At 51.3% G+C, this 22,289-nt stretch overlaps 1 protein-coding gene across 4 annotated transcripts in view; it reads right to left on the bottom strand.

Moving 5' to 3' along the window:
• MLLT6 (MLLT6, PHD finger containing) overlaps positions 1-21,856 on the bottom strand; it is a 46,274-nt gene extending 24,418 nt beyond the window's left edge. For 3 of the 4 annotated variants that reach the window (XM_074849708.1, XM_074849710.1, XM_074849711.1), the window contains exons 1-7: positions 21,737-21,856; positions 18,153-18,232; positions 13,166-13,220; positions 11,486-11,595; positions 10,918-11,021; positions 10,112-10,205; positions 8,778-8,885 (exon numbers count right to left, since the gene is read on the bottom strand). In XM_074849708.1, coding sequence (XP_074705809.1) covers positions 8,778-8,885; positions 10,112-10,205; positions 10,918-11,021; positions 11,486-11,595; positions 13,166-13,220; positions 18,153-18,232; positions 21,737-21,845 — 660 coding nt within the window. In that variant the 5' untranslated portion in view covers positions 21,846-21,856. The remainder of the gene's footprint in view (positions 1-8,777; positions 8,886-10,111; positions 10,206-10,917; positions 11,022-11,485; positions 11,596-13,165; positions 13,221-18,152; positions 18,233-21,736) is intronic. The other variant, XM_074849709.1, reaches the window with a different exon arrangement.
• Positions 21,857-22,289: the final 433 nt, after the last annotated feature.

Genomic DNA, 22,289 nt, shown 5'->3' with positions numbered 1-22,289 from the left:
GGGACTCTGTGCCCCCTTACCCTCGCTCTCCACCTTCTTCAAGGGTTTCTCAGATCCACCCTGTACAGACAAGGGGAGAGTCTTGATTTCAGCACATGTTGCATGTGCACAGGTAAAAAGATCAGTCAGCAGATACCTCAGAACCTAGGCTTGAACCTAACCTAGAGATCCCCCCCATCTCCCCTCCCAGCAGCGACAGCTGGTCTGGGTCCATCTCTGCTAACAGGAGACAGACTATTCAGTTTGATTTCTTCATCCTGTTTTCTCTCTCACTAAAACCCCAGAAACACAGGATTCTTCAAATTGCAAACATGGAAAAATCACAGCCTGAGAAACACTGAGTCCTGTCTGCCCTGACTTTATATTCTCCTGGGGAATGGACAGTAACCAAGGAGGTTATTATACAGTGCCGTCTGGATGTTTATGCTAAAACTGAGATGTCTTCCGTGACTGAAAACACAGGCCTGTGTGACCCCAGGCTTGAGGATGCCCAGGCCAGCTGGCATACAGGATGGATGGATTGAAGAACACGCTCCATCACACACTCCTGCTTCCTCCTTGTCTTCCTCAGCTGCACGTTCCCATGGGAACACACTCAGCTGACTGCAGGAGCTTTTCCATGCTACCCATGTCAGCTAAAGATGTGGCTGCCTTTACTGAAGCTGAAGAAACTTCTTTACCAAGTTCCAAAGCTCCCAGTGTGGTCACTGGTGCGTGGACCAGTCAGATAAACACTTGCATGACATGCAGGGCTTCGAAAAATCCATCCTCCTGTCTCTGAGACCTTTTTGTGGGAAAAAATGCCTATTCTGGTTCACCTCCCTTGCACGGGCGTTTTATTCTAAAAGCTGAAGTCCTCAGTCTGGACCGAAGGTGCGTTCAGAACAGAACAGTCACATCAAAATTCACTGACTCTCCAGAAAGATGCTGACTGCTTCCTCACGCACGCAAAGCCCCGAGGCTACGGCTGCCAGCACATGCCAAAGTTGGGATGCTGTCAGGGGAAGATGCAACTGCAGCAAATATATGAGCTCCGCTGTGTGTTTTTGGGGAGAAGTGGCATAATTAGCTCAGGAAACAATACACTAAATGGGAAAAAAAATGGGCAGGAGGAGGGACAGGGCAAGAGAGAAAGGCTGGAGAAGGCTGGCATGAAGTGAAGTGGAGGTGAAGCAAAATTGCTCCAGAAATCAGCACCTTCCAGTGTGGGTTTGGCTGAATTTCCACTGCACTTGAAAAGGAAGCCCATGCTGCAGCCACCAGTGACCCTGCCAGCGTAAACCTGCCGTGACACCGCAGGAGCTTTAACTGGGATGAGCTGGCGAAAAAAGGAGACAAATGCAGCCTAGAGCTTCACTGCACTTGCCGAGTGCCCAACCAACACTGCCAATATCCATAATTTTATCACAAGACTCCTGGCGTTTGACATATCTGTTAAAGCCTCTGTTCCGAGAGCTACAGTATTTTACAAGAATCTCTGTTTCCTTTTTTCCCCCCTTTCTTTAATACACATTTTCAGCTTTGGCAGTGAACAAGGAAAGCTTGAAAATGTGATTTCTACAGACTAAGTGCTGAAAGATAAATTAAAATTAAATCTTTACTAAATCTCATAATGTTTCAAATACTTGGGGGCTTCTCATGCTATAAACTCTATCTAAGTCTCATGGGTCTTCTAGGACAGGAAGACGGGGAACCTGTGCCCAGTTAGTGAAGCAGCTTGTTACAGACCACGTGCACGTCAGCGTTCAGTACTCCAGTGGTAGTAACAATTTGCACTCACTTAATAGCACACAGCAGAAAGTTTCAACGAGCTGAATAGAGGTTTTTAATATCTACATCTCATTTTACAAATGGAGAAACCAGCACACAGGGGATGAGAGAACTTGCTGGTATTTCACAGAAAGTCATCCATAAATTCAGAAGGAAAAGTCAGGGATCCCCACCCCACCTGGACACACGCTCGCCTACTTGCAGATGCTGCCAGTGCCACTCACGGAAGCCAGAAATGGAAAACAGAAGCCAGACACCTCATTACAATACATTTTGCCAAATAACTGCACAAACCCTGGTCCTTAAACTTTCTGAATACCACAGAGCTTATTCCCTCATGTCCAGACCCTGAATCTCAAATGCATTTCAATCATGAAGTCGCAACAGGAGGCAATAAGATGCGCTGCTGCAAACGCCAGCAAGACAGCACCGTAATGATTTAATTTCACGTATCATGGTCAGGATGAGACAAGGCAGAGCCAAACCACTCTGGCTAATGACAATGAGCCTACACATCTCATACATACACATACACACGTGCACATGCGTGGGGAAAGGGAGAAATGTCCTGACTGTCACCACAGTGAACCAGAAAACCTCCCACAATTACATTGTGATGGCAACCACCGAACTCACATCTTCCAGCTTCAAAATCCTGGCTGTCTCCCGTCTGAAAAACCTCCCTTCGCTGGCGGCAGCGCAGAGCCTACGACAGCTAACTGAGCAGTCCTCTGGTTATATGTAGGAGTGCGTACATATGTACGTATTCAGCAAGAACCCAGCCTGCACAATAGGGACCAGATTTCTGGAATGTCTCAGCTCCCATTTAGATGCTTGAATAAAGGGTCAGGTTTTCCAAAAAGCTAAACGCTGGGTATTGAGCTCTTTTGAAGATCTGGCCCCAACTCCATGTGCGGAGCAACTGCACTCAAACTATTTAGCAAATCTGTCCCACAGAGACCAGTCTTCGTGCTCTGCTCAAAGGACTGCACTGAAACCAGAACCACCGCAGCCTGACGAGGAGCTCCCCACCACTTCTGCCGGGTGTCCCTGCACGCAGCCCCAGGCCATGCCCACGGGCACACCTTGCTCCTCTGTTGAGCTCACCAAGCACTTCTCCCGCTCCCACACCACTCTCTGTGCTGTGTCACTTCTGCTCGGGCAGAGCAGAATCCCACAGGACTGGGCTGCCACGAGCCTTCCGGGCTGCAGCCTGGGTGTCCGCTGCCTTCGCACACCCAGCAGCACCCACCTCCCACCCTTCAGTTACCCTCTAATACTTTTGGCTACTCAGAAAGGCAACAGCATCTGACACCTTCTTCAATATTACTGGAGAAACGCGGTGCCCTGTGTTAAACGGGCAGGACAATTCACTCCGTTGTCCCACAGACATTCTGCAGACGGGCCGGGCTGCCCCCAGACCACGGCACCGATGGGAAGGTTACGCTGGCTGCCGGCCGAGACCACGGCGCTGAGACGGTTGGGGTGCCCTGGCACTCCTGGCTATCTTGGCTGTGTCGACAGGCCCTCAGACAACCCTGGGCGTCCCCCAGCTTGCACCAGAGGCTTTTAAACGTGTGGGTTCTCTCCAGGAACCGGAAGGCTCCAAATGCTTCCTGCAAGAGCCACAGAGCGCAAAGGGCGGGGAGGGCAAGGCAAGAGGGGGAAAGCAGCACTCGGTCCCTTGCCTCTGAAATGTCCCCTCCCCACCTGGCTCTTCTGCGTCCAACGCTTCATCTCCCCGGCACACAGGCACCCTCCTCTGCAAATCCTCCTTCCAGGAAACTCCACAGGCTGCCAGCAGCCCCCAGAGACCTGCCTGGCTGTGCCATGAAGTGGGATTTAGGGGAGGAAGAGGAGGAGGAAGGAGGGAGGACGCTCTGTGAGAGCAGGAAGCCTTTCAACACCCCCCGTCCCATCTTCGCAAGCAAAAGCCGAGCCCTACCTTGCAGCCGCTCGGTGCTCCCTGCAGCAGGCTGGCTGGCTGGGCGAGCTGCGGTCTGCAGGGAACGTGAACCTGCCCCCAGCAAGAAACTTCATGGAAAACAAACTCTCTCCATGCAGGACTGAGCAGCTGGGGCTTGGCATGTGGGCATGGAGCAGGCCAGGCCTGCGGCGGGGGGAGCGCGGCTGCATGGGGGGGGGGCGTGCCGGCGACACAATCTCCCTTCGAGCTCCTCAGCCCAGGAGGAACGAAACAGGATCTCTCGCTGCCAAAAAGGGTTGTGCACAGCTCCTCCTGCTCCCCCCACCGCCGTCTCCCCTTCCCCGAGCCCCCTCTTTCTAATCTGCTGGACACCAGCAATTGGATCATTAAAAGTAGATTGGGCAGGGGAAGGAGGGAGGGAAGAGCCGGGAGCTGGGAAGAGCCAAGTGGGCTCTGCTGCTCCCTCCCCTCTTTCCCAGGCTCTCTGAACTCCCTCACCCGGAGGAGGAGGCCTGGCTCTGGGCTGCAGCCATGGCAGCCGCAGCGAGGAGGAAGGCAGCATCGGTGAGGAGGAAGGCAGCACCGGGCAGAGGGACGCTAAGCCCCTGCCGGCAACCTCACTTGCTCCGGGGCTGTGGTGGGGATTTCACGGGTTTGCCTTGAGTCACCCTCGGAGTGCATGAGAGCTTTTACACAGGGACAGGCGGCCAGTCCTGGCGGGGCTTTGTGTGCTCTCAAATTATTGCTGCACGCCCGCCGATGGAAGGAATTGCTGGGGGCGGTTAAACACCCACATAATGAAAGGTCACAGAAAGCCGGTCAAGGATGCTGCGAAACACGGCTACTAGAGGTAGATTAGGGCAGGTTTAGGTGGAGTACTCCCTCCCCAAAAATCTGTGCTGCTCCTGTAAGCACCCACCTGCATCCCACTCGAAAAAAATGCCCACTTTGCCCTGCGGTGCCTGCGTGGACACAAAACTCCAAGAGGCAGAGCTCCGTCACCAACCCGAACGCAAACACAAAGCTCCTCACAGACCCACTGGGTTTAGATTTCAGCCCAGTACAACTTCTCCAGTGTGCTAAATCTGCCGGGCTGGATCCTTGGCTCATTTCCTCCACTGGCATCGGGTCTAGACAGACAGGCAGTGGCAGCGGGGAGGCAGGCTCTGCCGTGCATCTGCTCTGACGCCACGGGACCGGGGGCTCATGCACCGCCCTGCCTGGGGCTAAAGGGATGAGGGGGGCAGGACAGACACAGTCCCTGTACCCCAATAAAGTCGTCCCCCGCCGTGGCTAGGGAAGCAGTTCAGGAGCTCAAGGTGTGTTCTGATTGTGGAGAACTGGCTCTGTACCCAGACCTGAGGAACAACTGCAGGTGGGCTTGTTTGCTCCAAGCGCCTGCCTCTCCTTCCCATGTCACCGGGCAGGGACTGTTCCTCTTGTAACAACATCCCATACCCAATTTAAAAGTCCCCTGATTTCCCTTATGGCTTCCAGGTGTTCAGTAAGAATAACACCGGACGAGTGTCTCCCTCCATGGGGTATACGCCTAAAAATGTTTTACTGCATGTGCTCCCGTCTGCTCCTGGCGTGACAAATTTCATTCCACGGAGCGTGGTAATTTTTTTCTGCGCGTTTCAAGCAGACAATATAGGTGACAGAACATCTGTACTTCATTCAACCCCTGTGCGTCATCCAGCATTTTCTTGGTATTTAGCTATTGTTTTCTTTCTTCTTTCTTTTTTTAAACAAACACTCCAAAGGCTCCCACAGGGTAGAGCACAACCACTGCAATACCAACCCCGAAGAAATAAATGCGGCTGGTTTTGCTAAGGCTTGGTATGTTCTGAGGAGAACCCAAAGCCTGGAGCTTTCCCATTTTCAGGACAGCACAGAAGGAAATGCTTGGGCTGGCATCATTTGCGCCTGCAAGAGGCGGGGGATGCCGACGCTGGCTTGCAGTCCCACATCACAATTGTCCCTTGTTCCACAGAGAACAAGACTCTTCACAAATGCTGAACTGTTTTACAGCAGGGCTTAGAAGTCCAAATCCCAAGTCTTTGCTGTCTTACTGAAGCCACTCGGTTAAATCCTGTGCCCCTCACTTAGTCATTAGCTCAGTCAGGGTTTTCCTCCATAAAGCCTAAGCAAACAGCCACAGCCCTGCACTGGAAGGGAGCTGTCAGGCTCCTTCTGGAGCAGAAAGCCAGGAGCACCTGCAGCTGGGGGACTCACACACAGGCTCTGGTCTGCCGCTGAGTGATCAGCCCCCCTGCAACGCCTCCGGCTCTGGGAGGACGGGACCAGCCGGCTGCACAGCTGGACAGGCTCAAGAAAAAGCTGTTCTACTTCAGGTCAGCACAGCAGCACGCCCAGTTCCCCTGAAACATGTGCAATTAGATCATGCACTGCTAGTCACGTACTCCAAAACCATGTGGGAAGTAATAGTTCAACCCCCTCTTCGGGTACCCCTTTGAAAGGTCTCTGTTCCCACACCGCCTCGCACCCCGTCCTCCCTCCCTGCACTTCACAGCCGCTCCCAGACCTGCAGACTACCCAACGCCCCTGGAAGCCGAGAGTGCCTTCTTCACCCTGCCCATCCCAGCTGCTTGGCACACCTCGGACCCCTTTCCGTGCTGACTCCCCCTCTCTAAGTGGAAGGAGTTGATTTTGCACTCGCGCTGCGGCCGTGCCAAGCGATCCCAGCCCTGGAAGGGGCCTCCACGGGATCGGCTGCTCACAAACCCAACGAGCCATCAGGAGGGGAGAGGGGTGAGGCAGCAGCGCGACGGAGTCCCTGCACGTTTGTGAGGAACCCAGAGGCTAACAATAGTGGCAAGCGCCACTGAGAAGCCTATAAATAAATCCATATTCCTCCTGTTTTCGCTCTCCCCCTGGCGCTGACCTGCTTTCCAACCAAAGCCGGGGAGCAGCACCACCCCTGCTCCTACCTGCCAGGCACGTGACTGCGCTCCCACCCCCGCCACCAGAAGCTGTGCAAATATAGAAACCCTCGTACGGTCCCCAGCCTTGGACTCGCACGGTCTGTCAGTTATAATTACAGCTGAGCTGCTGTCAATCACCCCGATCCTGCCCTCTCCCCCACCCCCTCTGCCTGTTTGTTGGCTAAAAATAGCACGTTCCAGTACAGCCGTTCACCTTGTGCCAAGCGCTCGCTCCCCGGCCATGGCACAGATGCTCTTTCTCCCTCCTGCCTCCTCCTCTGCTCGCAGCAGCTGAACACACAAGAGGAGTAAATACTCCCCAAACGCTCCAGCCTCGTCGGCAGTAGGAAATTTACTGGCGGTGTCGGCAGCGTGAGCGAGGTTCGCCGTGTTTGCCCACGTATCAGGTACGGTTTGGGCAACCTTCCCAAACACGTAATGGGCATGGTGGGCAGCCTTTCAAACTGGATATTGCGGGATAACCTCTGTAAATAGAGAGGGAGATGGCTTTCCTGCCCACACAGTTTATGGACTCTCAGCCGGGCGTGCCAGGAGGGTGTCAGTCAGTATTAAGGGATGGCCGTACTGCTTTTGAAAGCCTGGATGCCCTTGTCCTCCAGAGACTGGGCTGGGATCCATCAGACTGAGCCCACATAACCCACCGGAGTGTCATCAGGCTGTTTCTGCGTGTGGGTCACTACCATTACCATTCAAAATCACTTACGCATTGTGAGGATGCCTACTGCAACAAGACAAAAACAAACAAAAAAGTAGTAAACAGCCAGACAGCTATGGCAAGACTTAAAATGTGATTCATGCTGTGATTTGCAGGGGTATCATCAATCGTGTTTATACAACAAGGTAAATCTGGTTTTTGACTATAGAGAAATGTATCCAGGGGTTGCTTGGTAGAGTAATCCAGGATTTCTGCTAGCAAAAACCAAGATCTGGCCCATAAAGTATTAAAAACTATCTGACCGCGCTGACAGTACCCCTGTAAAAGTTATTTCTGCTTTAGATCCTACCCCACTGCTTTGGACAGACGGGGTGCAAAGGAGGGTGGCAGTACTACGTTGTGGATTCTTGCTGTTGCGAAAGCTGTATCCATTGAGGGGTAGGAAAGATTTCTTATTCTGCTGCCACTTGCCTTAGAACCTGAAACCTCAGAAAAAACGCATGTCCTGCATTTTAGGGCTATTTGTTGTTATAAGTAACAAATACCTCACAAGCCTTTGGCCTCCTCGTTTCTTTTGGTACAGACCCTTCCACGCTGGAACCTGCACCCCTGTCAGAACCCAGGAGTCTGCTGCGGTTCTGCCTTACATGTTCACTGCTGCTTTTCCTTGAAATATGAGCATTTGTCACGTGAGTCAGTTGGTTAATTATGAACCTTGGTGTGCTGTTAACATGTCCTATAACACTGCAGCAGTTTTCATGAGTACATCTTAACCAGCAGAGTTAGAGAAATAACTATTGTACCAGTCAGATCTGGCATGCGATGCTCTTCTAAATAATTGCCTAACAAAGACAAACTTATTTTCACAGGTAGACTTGAAGGTGGAATCCCTGTGGCTGGTTAATCTGACTAACAAAGTACTACCTAGTTCACACTAATTATTGTTCTTGCCTACAATCAACCTGCTGGCCACAAGGCAGATTACTAATCAGTATCTCTTTGTCCTTTAAAACTTGGACTCTGGGAGCTGAGGACAACGACCTCGAGTTCATGTTCTGGAGCTGCTGCATTTAAATCCACAGCCCAAACTACTTCCACACAGATGAACTCGGTAGCTGGAAACCACAGTCCAATGTCAGACTCAAAGTGGACTGGCCACAAGACAGGAAGGGGGAAGCTGCACGTTTCACAGGTGTGTTGTGCCAGGACTCCTCTGGCATAACCTGAACATGCAAACTCAGCCTCACGTTCCCCACGGCTGCGCTGCTCTGTTTGCATACACCCTTCTAAGGGCCTGTTTAAAAACGCAGCGACTATTCAGATCTCTGACTGTGAAATTCTTTGTGGAGTCAGGGCTCACCCAAGGAGCTGTCAGTGCTCTCTGCACACTTCTCCCCTTCTCACCTCCATCCCACATGACTGTGCCTCTCTGGACTGACAAACTCTGTGCAGATCTTACCTTCTTTGGCCTTTCGTGGTGGGATACATGCTTCTCTTGAGCGGGGGATGTGGATCGACTCCTTCTTCCAGCAATGAAGGAGCTACCTCCAGAGTGACGTGAGGTCTTCTGAGGTAAGTGGGGAAGCAGAGAGGAGTTGGAGAAGAGGAGAAAAAGAGAGAGAGGAAACAGTGTTACAGAGTCCAGCTTTCACTGTTACAGTGAGCAAAGTTCCAGTAAATGGCTTGCCTACCACACGCAAGACCAAACTCTTTTTGGACCAGATGCCCAGCCTGGTTCCCAACACGGGGACCACAGCGGATACCGTGGCAATGGGCTTACAAACAGCATGTAGACCTGACTCCCAGATCCTCGGTGGCCCATGCACACTGACACTTGCACAAGGAAGGCACAGCTGCTCAGAGACCATTCTGTAAACAACAAGATAAATGGTAGCAGCAGTGCTGCTTAGAGAAGCCACTCCTGAAGGGCAGCGCCCAGCTTTCAGTCCTGAGCGGGGCGTGGGCTGTGTGCGGAAGGATGCCCTGTTCTCAGGCTCCAGGCACCAGCAGAAGTCCTGCTATCTATCTCGGCATCAGTTAACTTGATACAGAGCTACACTTGTGTCAGATACTGAGGGTACCTGAAGGGCAGGGAAGGTGTCCTCCAGTTTGACTTTGAGGGGAAGCTCAAGGCATCAGTCACTGTATGTGACAGCACTGATAAGCGGGAAGGAAAGTGGGGAGGGCCAGCAACAAAGGAGCCACTGAGACATAAAGCTGTAGTGAGAGGATCAAGTTTCCTTTTTGCTGGAGGGGGGAGAGCAGGTGTCTACTAATTATGCAGAACAGGAAAAGAGTTCCTCTCTTTCCTCTCGGTACTGTAATTAATAGGGGGGGGAAGTCCTTTGCCCCAATATCCCTCAAACAGTGAATGACTCCATGTCTCTTCTGGGCTGCCTCTGTCCTCAGGCAGAAGGTCTGGCTGCTCTGTGTTACACCCTCCTGCCCAGGGTGTCTGCGCTACACCCCCAAGTCCCTGGAGCACCAACCATCACGGCTGCTCTCCTTTCTTGGGACTTCTCTTTCAGCCACACAGAGTGGGTCAGGGAAGCCAAAACAGATGGGAAGCATTCAACACCTACTTTTGAAAATGGGTTTAAAGATGCTACAGAAACGAAAAATATAAATTAATCTTTATTCCTAAGTGACTCTGGCCGGAAAGGGAAGCAGGCTGCAGACCTCGTTTATGTGTTTGTGGCATTTCTTACTGCTCTGAGCACAGATACAGTCTAGGAGGAAGACAATGCCTTTTATGTGACAAAATAATTCCATTGCAGGGATGAAGAAACTCACCATTTTATTGAAGTGGTACTTGCAGTAGCCACAATATTTGACATTGTCGACTTCCAGCACTTCCTCTTCACATAAGAGGCCGGCCATCTGGGCACTGAAATACATGCAATTAGAAGGAGGATAAAGCAAATTGTACAGCCAGACCACATATCCCATCAAAGGGCAAAGAATAGTTCAGGGTACCCAGGCAGGGTCTTGAAGTTTCCTGTTCTGCTTGGCAAATGGTATGCAAGGAAGGGAAAAAAGTTCAGACTATTTTTAGTTCATATTAAGCTCTTCAAAATGGTCAGTACTTTTCTACCACATTGTCTTGCGATTTTTGTTTTTCTTAAGGGAGGCCTGGGAGACCAGTAACAATTCCAACAAAAGACATGTCATGGGCAAAGAATCCATGTAAAGCTGGGAATCTCCCTGCTCTGCTAATAGGCAATGTTGTTTTCAGGCTGCGAGGGTACGTGAGGGTATCAGCCCTTCAAATCACATCATCTAGATGATACTTTTGCATGTGCTCTGCTGGAGAAGGAACATTCCTGGGTTGTGAGTCACCTCTTCTCTTCTTGGATTCCACATAGTCTTAGGGAAATCCCCAGCCTTCGTTCTCAGCAGGGAAGGCTCGCTGGTGAAACCTCAGCCTTCCTGGGGAAGTTCCCCTCACAAACTGAACAAGGATGAGATACCCCTTGCACAAAACCAACCCAGGGTGATCAGCCCAACTCCCCACACCACCCAGTTAGTGCCGCCTCAAAGCCACAGCAGCAAAACCAATAGCTGGGGCTATTCTTGGGGTGATGCCGTGGGGAACTCACCAGGTGACATGGAAAGCTTGCCGGCAGCCGTGTCGGTTACAGGCCATGCACGCTCCCGAGGCTGCTTTGCTCTCTCTGCCCTGCTCTTCACAGATGTAGCAGGTCTGCAAAAAAAAGGAAAAGTGCTCACTCAAAGAGGCAGACAAAACATCTACTTCACTCTCACTGTTCACCAGGAGGCAAAGCCTTTGAGAACTCATAACTCTGTGTCCAGTCATCTCCCTCCTACGACAACAGCTCTGGGTTATTTCTCAGTGGCATGCACGAAGCTCACACATCTTCTTTTTCTCCCCAAATAACAACTGTGTCAGATCAAAACGTGGAGTCACCAACACGCAACTCCAAGGCGGAGATTGCTCAAGTTGCAGGGAGTTGGAGAAGAGAGAAATGGAGGACCAAGAAGTTATTTGCAAGAACACAGATTTACTTTGTTAGTTATTTTTAAAGGAATCTGAGTAACTGGAAACTAAAATAAGTTGGACAGGAGATGTGGTAGCATAAGATGACCCCAAAAAGCCAAGGTGGGGCAAGCGCGCTTTGGGGCAGCACTAGAAAGAGGTGGCGTTACCTTGTTGAAGCGGTCGTGGGGTACATACTGCAGGACAATTGGCTCCATGGTGAGCACATTGGCAAACTGCACCTCTGGGATGTACAAAGCACAGACAACGTGGGCCCACCCTGGGGAAGCAAACAAGACAGAGAGAGGAGATTCACATGGAGCAACCCAAGAGAGTCTTAAACTTAGGCAGGGCTGCAGACAAGCATGGGAGGGAGAGAAGGAAGAGAGTGTAGGAAGGGAGCCAACTTAAGTTAGATGTTAGATTTGAAATACTGCCTGTTGTAACTTGGTTAGGAATCAAGTCCTTTGTGGGTGAAAGATAGACGGATACCACCTCCAGATTAAATGGGAAAGCAGAGATTTCTTTGGGAAAAGTGTACAACGCTCATCGTTCTTAAAAGCACCCCCTCAGGACTTGAGGCCTGGAGTTGAAGACCTAACCAAACCCAAGAAAAGCATCCAAGCAGTAAATGATGCTGATGGGACAGGTTTGACGTGTAGTCCCACGCCACTGGAAACAAAGCTCCCTTTATTGGCTGTTATCAACGGCTAAAGAAGGCTCTTTTTCAGCAAGCCAAGTTAGATTAAAATCTAAATCCACCAAGACGCTTCCCAAATCAGATGTGTAAGTTGAAATTCCATCTGGTCAGGACAGAACTGAGAAAGTTTGAAAGTCAGGAGCCTTTGGGGGCTGATCCATGACCAGTATGGCTACTGCGCTGGAAGGATTTAGCTCCAGTTAGGATGGAGTCACCTGGGCAGGCAGAACCAAACTCCATGGTTACAGAATCATACAGCTGTATAATTCTGTACAGTGACACAGCTGTAACACTTCTTATGCCTGTCTACACAGACCTGACCAAACCACGCAGTAACATGTTTGGAAGAAGATGCTATGTTATGATAAAACAATCCCCCAACATGATACTTGTGCTATTGCACTAAGACTCTTGGCACTTATGACCTGCTCTAGCAGATGCTTCTACAAAATAACCTGGATTTAGCACTTCTCTAAATATGGGATCTATCAGAATAAAGACCTCCTTGCCTAATCTAACTCTTTGGGTATTAAGGTGAGTGGCAGGCAGGTGCAGAAGCCTTTCTGAAAAAGAAAGAGAAAAATTAAGTTTGATCTATACAGCCAGTAGCATTGACAGCTGCAAGCTCTGACAACTGAAATCAGAATCCCCAGTACTTCACAGCCCCAGAGGCTGAGAAGATCAACGATGAGCACATAAATCCTGCAGAGAAAAACATCTTTACTGTGTCCTAGTCCCTGCTCTCGGATGGGGACTCAAGGCTGAGGCTCTGTTAACTTGAGGATCACACTGCTGCTGTGCAAGCGTGCAGCAAATAACTCTGCAACGTCCACATTTCTGTAAACAATGCCAGATCAGGCACCGATTCCTGCAAGGTTAAACTCAAGAAACTGCACATTTCAGGGGCTGGGCTTTGATGCCAGTCAGAGGTCAGGCAGGTTCTCCCCCCCAGGGAAAGGTCTTCTCACCATAGAAGCTTCAGAAAGGGAAGTTTTGTAAGAAAAAGGCAGAGTGTTTTCAATCCTCTGGAGCCTCCAGCCTTCCCTTTCTGGTGACACAGGCTCAGAAATTAATTATTTTGTGCCTGGGACAGCTGCCGAGTCCCCAGAGGCTCTGTGTGACATACCCGGCTCTGCGCAGAGGTACTCACCTCCGTTGTCGGTCCGTTTCAGGGCTCCATCTTTGTGGGGACACAGTTCACATCTCTTGAAATTAAGCAGAAACAACAAGTTTAATCTAACTCCCAGGGGCGTGGGGCCAGAAAAGAGATGATTCATTTACAACATGGTTATGAAAGATGGGGCTGCTTTCAAAGAGAGGAAGTGGAAGAAGGGCTGAGAGCAGTTTGGGTGCAAAAAGATACTCTGACACAGCTCGATATCACCCTGTCTGATGGGGACGTATTTAAAGCCTCAGCCCAAGAGCCACAGGGCTACAAGTGAACCTTGACTTTCATGGGGCTTTTTTAAAAAAAAGTTTTAGACTTTGTGGTTGGGGAGTAAAACTGAAAACCATGACTCAGAGAGCAGAACGCAAATAAAAATAAGCCATTATCTATCTTTGCCTCTTTCCTTCCTTCCTTCCTTCCTTCCTCCTCTCTTGTGATATTTTTTCCAGTCTCATGAGAGGCGGGTGAAGCTGTCGTGACATTTTTGCAGGCAGGACATGGGGAGCCATGGCGAGCCCGGCCCCAACGGCTGGGACTGGCGAATGGGCACCCTGCTGCCCCCCAAACCCAGTCTCGGGGGTGGCTGAGGTGTGATGGAGGGGGCATGAGTGGAGCGTCGGCGCTGGAGAGTCCCTGCCACCCGGGAGGGCGGAGGAAGCTCCCTCGGCGCCAACACGCCAGGCAAGAGGCCGCAGCCTGGCACCATGATGGGCTGTGAGGGACCCAGTCACTAATGGCTGCTTTTGGGGAAAAGCATGAGGGGGAAACACACCATCTCCTCCACCATGGGGCAGCAGCCACAGGGCGATTGGAGATGGGCCCCCTCACGCCAGGCCCAAGGGCAGGGGGGCCTCCGAGGCCAAACCTGCTGAAGGGTCTCCCTCATGGCCGGGGTGGGAACGGGCCTCACCCCACCACCACGCACACCCGGCGAGGGGACGGGGAGGGTCTGGCCAGACACGATGGCACGAGCCAGGGAAACCCAGCGCCATGGCCCTCGGCGCCATTCCTCGCCTCTCAGCAGACGGCCTACACTCATTTTCCCCACCTCACTCATTTCAGCCCTGCCCAGCCACCACCAGCCTCCAGATGAGGGCTCTCCCCCGGCCATGACGCCCTTTCGAAGGGTTGGTGGAAGGTGGGGTGGTTTCAGGGCGCGTTGCCACGCATGGGGGAACACGCTCCCAGCCCTGAGGGCTCCTCCCAGGCTGAGCCACCTGAAAACGGCCGCTGTCTTCTCACGGCATCACTCGGGGAAAATTTCTACGTGCTTTCTGTTTTCTTTGATTTTAAAAAAGCCCTGAAAACCTGTGAGGCGCAAACCTTTTCCTTCCCCAGCAGAAATGCTTGATTTGCTAAAAAAACCCAAACCAAAACAAAACAAAAAACCCGTTTTTCTGTGAAAAATGTGCTTTGTCAGAAAGTTTTGAAATGAGGCGCTGGGTGTCAAAGTGAGACAGCGGGCTGTGCCACTATGAGTGTGCGGGACCTGGCGTTCTCGCCTGCTCGTGCCTCACTCCCAGTGCTCGGCTCTGGGGAGCGTAACGGGGCAGGTGCTCCCTGCTGCGACAAACACCAACGTATTGAGCAATAACTGGCCACGAGCAAAAGCCTCTGCCACTGAGTAGTCCCCAAGGACCTTCCACAAAGGTGGTTTTCCCCAAGCAAGATTTCCTCTGTCGAAACTTCACCCCCTGGACAGACAAGCACAATAAATAGGACGGCAACGCAACGGGCAGCAGGGAGGCTCAGCCTGACCCTCCAAGGCTTTCGTGGGAGTCAAGCATGTGGGGCTGTCAAACAAGCACCTTTGGCAAGCACGAAATCCCTGTGATAACGTATAAATAAGATGAGGGGACAAAGACCAGTGTGGTCGTCAGCGGCCTGTCTCGCTTTCCCTGCAACTTAGTTTGAAAAACGGATGGATGGCCACAGGAGGTGTTTCTCACCACTCCTGGTTAGGTCTGGGCTGCCAGAGGGCCAGAGAGCTGCTCTCACAATTACTATGGAAAGCCCGACAGAGCCAAGACAGAAAAAGAACTGGGTTAACTGAGACACTGTAATAAGAAATTTGCACTTGAAAAGGCCCCTCTGCTCTCCCCTCCACCCCTCAGATCAAAGCGGCTCTCCCACCATGCGATTAGCAAAGCTCTGATTGTAACAAGAGGGGTTAACAGCTCCATCGGCCCCACACAAGACTTTTAATAGCCCTGCCTCGAAATGACAGCTAAAGCCTTCACATGATCCCTCACATGAGTGCCCTCTGGCCATTGCAGCTCACCGGGCTTCCTAGACAATTTGATTACAAAGCGGATGGGCTTTCAGTTGCTTACTGTAAGCACAATAGCATCCACAGCATCCTTCGGGGACCTGAGCATCTGAGGAGGGGTTAGGAGCAGGATTAGCGGTACCTCTTCCTTTTATTCAACCTGCATAGGCCCAGGCTGTCTCCAGGGTTTTTATTTCAACTCTGGGAAAAGAGCAGAGTTTGGCTGATTTAAACCAGGTTGTGCTGGGTAAGGTTAGAGCTCCTGACCCCCTGGGGTTTCTAACTCCGGGATCTACCACCTGCTGCCTGAGAGTTAGGGCTCCTGCGCTCTCTTTCCAAAGCTGAAGAGCAGATGGAGTCCATCTCTCTAAAGAAGGTATGCAGAAATCAGACCTATGTTTTAAAACACTCGCTAAGGAGTGCACTGTTCTCCATGCCTCTGTATCTCATTTTCAAAGCAAAAGTATCAATATTTAGCCAATAAGCATGTTTGTTATGGACAAAGCTTGTAAGCTGCTTTAAGATTCTTCTACGAAGGCAGATGTGGGAAGAAACACACTGTTGTTTTTCAAAGGAGTTTGCCACACAGTCATTATGAAAGAAATACAAATATGAATTCGCTCTGCTGCTGTTGCCAGTGCTTTTAGTGCTCAAACAGCAGCACCTCTCATTCAAGATTCTCAAGGCAGTGTCTGCAGGCTGATAATGTCCCTTTTACAGCTGGAGAAAGCCAGGCACAGAGAGGTGCAGTGACACCCCAGGGCAGTCACACCCTCCTGCCTCACTGGACCACGGAACCCAAACTCAGCGTGTAGCAGAGCCATGCACAGCTCTCCTAAGACCTGACTCATTTCCCTTACTCTGATCATGCCGTTCCCTACATCAAAGAACTAGATTCTTTTTAAGTATTTACCCATCTGCGTGTCTGTTGCTATGACTGCTGGTGTTTAACTGAAAAGGTGAGGGATTTAGATAGGAAATCATCCCCAGCTCTGCTTAGGAAGGAAGATTATCACTGTTCAGTTATTATAGTAGCAGGGCTGAATGCCACAGGACTGAGTGGCATGACTGAAGCCCATCACGTATTGTCTAACGGATTTCACCGAGGGCAAGTTAAACAAGGAGCCACCTGCAGGGGTATTGTTTTCCTGATACCTTGGAGGCAGTTTGAAGTGTACGATGTGCAAGTAAAAAGTTACAGTCCTTGCAGTGAGCGCAGGTGAGGAGGGCCTGTGTGTACATGTGTTACTACAGCCTACACTGAATCGTAGCTAACGCTGAAGAGCTTCTCTCTGCCTGCACGGTTGGGAGAGCTGGGGGAAGGAGGCCCATGAAATCCAAATTCCTTTCTTTGCTATGAAACTATCTGCAGGATGTAAACCCACTCAAAGACACATTTGATCTTCTTTACTGCAGCGCACATAAAAGCAGCATCTTACAATGGGAAAAGAGCTCAGGTCTGAAAGTCTGGTCTTGTTTACACTCCCGCTTCCAATGAGGAATGAGTTAATGCAGTGTAGAAAGCATGGCACAGATACCTAATTCCCCCATTCACTCATCTTTGCCAAGTTCTTCGCCCATCTGTGAAACAGATTAAACTTTTGTACTGCAGCAAGCAGAGAGCCCAGCTGAGATGGAGCAGGCTATTTGCTCAGGCCTGCACAGATCCACACGTTCAGAGGTCACCTACAGCAGCTTCGCTAGGTGTGTACTTTAAAAAAGGTTTAGCTAAACCAGTTCTGAAGGCAGTGCAGGCATTAATAAACGTTGTTTGCGCTGACTGAGGCCTTCTGTACTTAAGGAAAGCCAAAGTTTAACTTCAATCCATCCTTAAGGAAGCGAAGCGGGGAAGCAGGCCCAGATTTACTGTGTGGCACAAGCAGCATCCACGGCATAACTAACACGTTAAAGATCTCCATCCCGGCACCTCGGCAGTTGGTTGGTGCAGCCGTATCGGGTAAGGGCTCGCATGGGAAGTTATTGCAGGGTAGCTGGTGTGCTATAAACTCACAGCCTACTTTACTGCACAAATAACTTTGCCACATAGACAGACCTAAGAGGCAGTCCTGGCCTGATTGTTTCCACTTTCCTGCCTCACCGGGAAATGCCAGAATTAATTAAGAACATTTGTAAAGTGTTCTATACCGCTAAATTGCTACTTAGACAGAAACTAAACCCTGATCCAGCTTCCTGTCATTTTCTCGGCTGTTTTACAAATGCAGAAGACTTTATGCAGGAGACTGTTGCTGCAAGATATGAATGCCAATCCACCCTGTCAGTCAGTATGATAACTTTGACAGCACAGCATCATCTCAGGTGATGCCAACTTTCCTCCACTCCAGAACTTCCTCAGGAGTTGAACAGAAAAAGCAGCAGGGAAACCACCTTTTAGAAGAACGTCATTAATTTTTTAGGAGATTGAGGTCTCTAGACTCAAAAATTTTGACATTGGTAACTTGCTTAAAAACACCTCTGGCAGCATCTTCATCAAAATGGCTAGCAGCATTGTATAAAATCATTTGATACAATTATTCCTATTGTCTAAAGGAGATAGAGCAGGTTACAGGCAGAGCTGGGATTACAGTCACTGAAATGCCAGGCTCTACCACTTTTGCCAGGGGACCACACTGCTCCCAGCAGAGACGTGAAAGGCATCGAACAAACCTACTTAGTGTAAGTACAAGTGTGCTGCATACTCACCACCCTGGCGGCTCTCTCTTGAGATTCACATTTCCGACAGAACCAGGGTCCGGTAGGAACCTGGACAATTCCATAGCAAGCTGGAAGAAAAGCAAAGAGAGTTCATTAGACCATCTTTAAATTGACTGTTTCATTTCTCAGGTGTATATAAAGGTTTGCCAGAGCTGTTATCAGTCAGAGATGGGCGACAAAACCAAACATTGCATCTACGCAGCATTTTATTCCCCTTTCCAGTTTCCATACCCACCGAGAGCAGACAGCCTTTTGCGAGAGGTCCAGTGTTACACATTTATTCAAGCTTCCAAATAAGCTCATGCCCAGTGTGAAAAATTCCAATGAAAATCTGGCCTAAGTGGAAATCCAGTGCTTCATAAACTGCGTCTAATTCTGGTCTAGCAAACAGAAACGGACAAATTTCTTACCCTTTAACTTTCCAAGTGTCACTAGTGATCTAAATATAAAATTATGAAATGGATGGCTATGAAGCACCTTAACCATCAACAGGACTAAGATAAAATCTCAGCATCACGAAGGAAATTAGCTCGGTGAGAATTCAGACAGACACCAGGCAAAACTCCCGTTTATCCTGCACGCCCTCAGGTCTGTAAGTCACGTCCAGCCGCAGCCACGCTCTCAGGATCACTGAATTCAGGCTTTTTAGGACTACTCCCAGGAACGGGTTCTGTGTTAACACAAGCCTCCAGCTGATCACCCAACAAAACTGCCGGTTTTATCCAGCTATACCATGCGTCCCTCTTGCGTTCTACATCGCTACTGATGCTCTCAGGGTCTCCCTCTGCAAGCTGCAGCTCCCTTTTCTTTAAAATCAGCTCCCTTCTCTGATGGGGCAATGCTGCTTGAAGATGGTTCACCTTTTTCAGCGATCTTCTCCCTCTAACCATCCAAGGATGGTCTTTGTGAGTCCCAAAGGAAGCGTTTCTGACCCTAAAAGGGCTTTTAGCTACCACACAGGTGGGTTTAAAGCCACAGAGGCTGGTAAAGATGGTAGTAAGAAGTAAGGGTATGCATCTCAGACGAGGGTATGAGTCTCCTAGGAAAGAACAAATTATATCTTCCTTATTCCTCCTTCAAATGCGAGCTGACGGTTGGAATGGAATCCCAGTCACTTGAGACATTTGAAACTAGGTTGGACAAAGCATCTGAAAATATCCTGCTGGAAGCAATCCTGTGATGTTCCCTGGGGGGTGGACCAAACACAACCCGCAATAGGTTCTCTCCATCTCTCTGATGTCTATTATTCCACATCAGCCAGGAAAACGAATGCAATTGTAGAGTTAAACCAGAAGAGCTGACTGCAAGATGAGCCAAGGCATACACATAAGAAAATAGAAACTACATGAAAGCAACGACAGAGGAGCCTTGGGTCCATCTTTAGCAGTGGGCTTAGGGCCAAAAGCAAGCACTCAGCTGGAGCCAGCACGAGCTTCTGTGCCCACTGCTTCAAAAAGGAAGAAAACAAGGGAAAATGCAGAACATAAGTAAGGCAGAGTTGAAAATACAGTTTGTACATGTTCTTAACTATCCCGTTAGAGTCTTCATTTCCAAACAGATGCTTTCATTAACATTTTCAGTTTTTTACTGGAAAGGTAAGATTTCTAACCATCATCAGAGAAATGGCACTGATATTTTTACAAATCAGCCCTAATGCGTAGCTATGGTACAAGTTTTAAAAAAATACAGGGTTCTTTATTTAACTGTACAATCATTTCAAAAGGTAACTTTGGTTTTGCGGATATTCAAGCAGTACAAAGAGATACCAAACCCAGTGTGTGATTGCACGGAACGAGACTAGATGACCCAGATGATCCCCTGCAGAGGTTTGTTTCTATTTAAGAAATAAAAGCCCACCAAAACACCCCACTACGGCTAGGCTGATGAGCAGCCTTTAAAAAGAAGGTTGAAGAACATCCACTACACACTGCTACACTCCTTTCGAATTATTATATCCTGAAGGACTCTTACAGGACCTAAATAGACAGTTGTGGTTTTCAAACACGCGAGCTGTGCCCTCTCTGAGACTTTTCTAACACGTTCCAACTCTACCAAGACAACGCCACGCGCCCGCTCCCCCACCGCAGCGGCGAACACATCCCGACTCCGTACCTGCACGGGCCTAGAAACAGGCACCTGAAAAGAATAAAAGCACTGCCCGTTTGAACCTGCTCTTGCCCGTTTGAAACTGTTCTCGCCAGCAAACAAAAGTGTTTATATTAATCTTGGGAGCGGGCATAAGGATGTCAACACCCTTTATCTCCCCCCCAAAAGAGAGCGATGAAGAAATCTACTTTCTAGCGTAGGGTTTGATAAATAATGGGAAGAATGAAAGACTTAGAGCAGCAAAATTAAACCAGAGAGACCCTTACATGCTGCCGGGTCACTGGGAGCCACCCTGGCGAGGCTGCCTGATGACAGGAGAGACCCAAGCATCGCCTCCGAATGACAAGAAATCCCCCGCGAGCTTCGCTTCCTCATTCTATCTCCCCTTTAGTCACCTGGTTGTAAGCGACTTGTTACTACAGCCGCGAGCAGGGATCCACCAACCGTACGAAAAGCAACAGAAAGCCCAACCTACAGACCCAGAGACCTGCGCCTGACAGGCGGGCAGAGGCAGGGCAGGACACATTCGCAGCTGGAGGCAGGAGCGCGCATCAAGACACCGAGGGAGAGATGATACAGGAAGAGGCTGGAGATGCGCTGCTAGAGGGATGGGATAATAATAGATGGAAAAACAGACCCGCCAGATGAGACCAGAAACCTTCGCGTTATTCAAAACAAACCAGCCAGGATAATCACCGTGCCTTTCTGCTGGAGAGGAACGGAAGCAAATATATATTTTGGGGGAATTTTTAATTTTTTATTTTTGTTCGGAGACCCGAGGGCAAACTTTCCGGCCCGATACCGTGTGTTAGGGGCGTGCTCCGAGTCATTTAAAATGCAAATAGCCCAGAGCTCTGCGAGGAGAAGGGCTGCCTCCCTCCCTGCCCTTGCAAGCGCCAGCTCCGGGCCCCGCGGCCGCCCCCGGGGGTTACCCGGGGCCATGTGCGGCACCGGCCCGAGCCCGGGGCACCGGAGCCCCGGGGGGGGGCTGCGGCGCTCCCCGGCCCGGCGCTGCCCTCCTCCCGGCCCGGGGCTCGGCCGCCCGCCCTTCCCGGGGCACCGGGGGACAAGAGGACCTGGCTCCACCGCCCCGGGCGACACCCCCCCCCCCCCCCCCCCCCCGCCTCCACGGAAGGAAGCGGCCGGCGCTCCCCGCCGGTACCGAGCACCCCCCGAGAGGTTCGTCCCCGCCTCCCCCCCCCCGGGGGCGCAGCTGACGGCCAACTCCGAGCCCTCGGCACACCGCGCTGCCCCCCGCTTCCCCCCCCCGGCTCCTCCGCCGAGCCAGGCCAGCGGCGACACCGTTATTTTGAACAATAGGGATAAAACAAAGCCCCCCCCCCCCCCTCCGCCGCCCCCGCACTCCCGCCCCCCCCCGGCCTCCCCGGGGCGCCCGGCGGGGGAGGCGGCGGCGGCGGCCCCGGTGGTGGCGGGGGGGGTGTGGGGGGGGCCGGGCCGGTGCTTACCTTGGTGCACCGCCACATTGCAGCCGTGCCCGTCGCAGTACACCAGCGGGTTCTCCGCCCAGCCCCGCTCATCAGAACAGACACAGCAGCCTCCCACCATCTCCTTCATACTTCCATGAGGGTTTCCTTCCCCCCCCCCGCCTCCCTCTACGCACACACTCCTCCTCCTCCTCCTCCCTCCTCCTCCTTCTCTTCCCTCCTCCTCCTCCTCCTCCTCCTCCCTCCTCCTCCTCCTCGCCCCCCCTCCCCGCTCGCAGCCTGCCTTTCACACGGCCGCCCCGCCAAGGGCCGCGGGGTGTCCGACCCCCCGGGGCGGCGGCGCGGAGCCGGGCGGGGCTCCGGGGTGGGGGGGGGGGGACGGGGGGGGACGGACGGGGCACCCGGGGGCGGCGCGCCCCCGCCCCGCTCCCATGCACACGCACGGACACGGACACACACACACACACACCCCCCACCCCCCCACACCCCCCCCCATGTACAATCATGGCTGCGCCGCCCGCACGCTCCTGTAAAATTTGAGGTTCAGGGATTGCAGGCTGGCTGGGGCGGGTGC

This window comes from Strix aluco, chromosome 24, assembly GCF_031877795.1.
Source record: "Strix aluco isolate bStrAlu1 chromosome 24, bStrAlu1.hap1, whole genome shotgun sequence".
NCBI lineage: Eukaryota > Metazoa > Chordata > Aves > Strigiformes > Strigidae > Strix > Strix aluco.
This window is presented reverse-complemented; position numbering and strand designations above follow the sequence as displayed.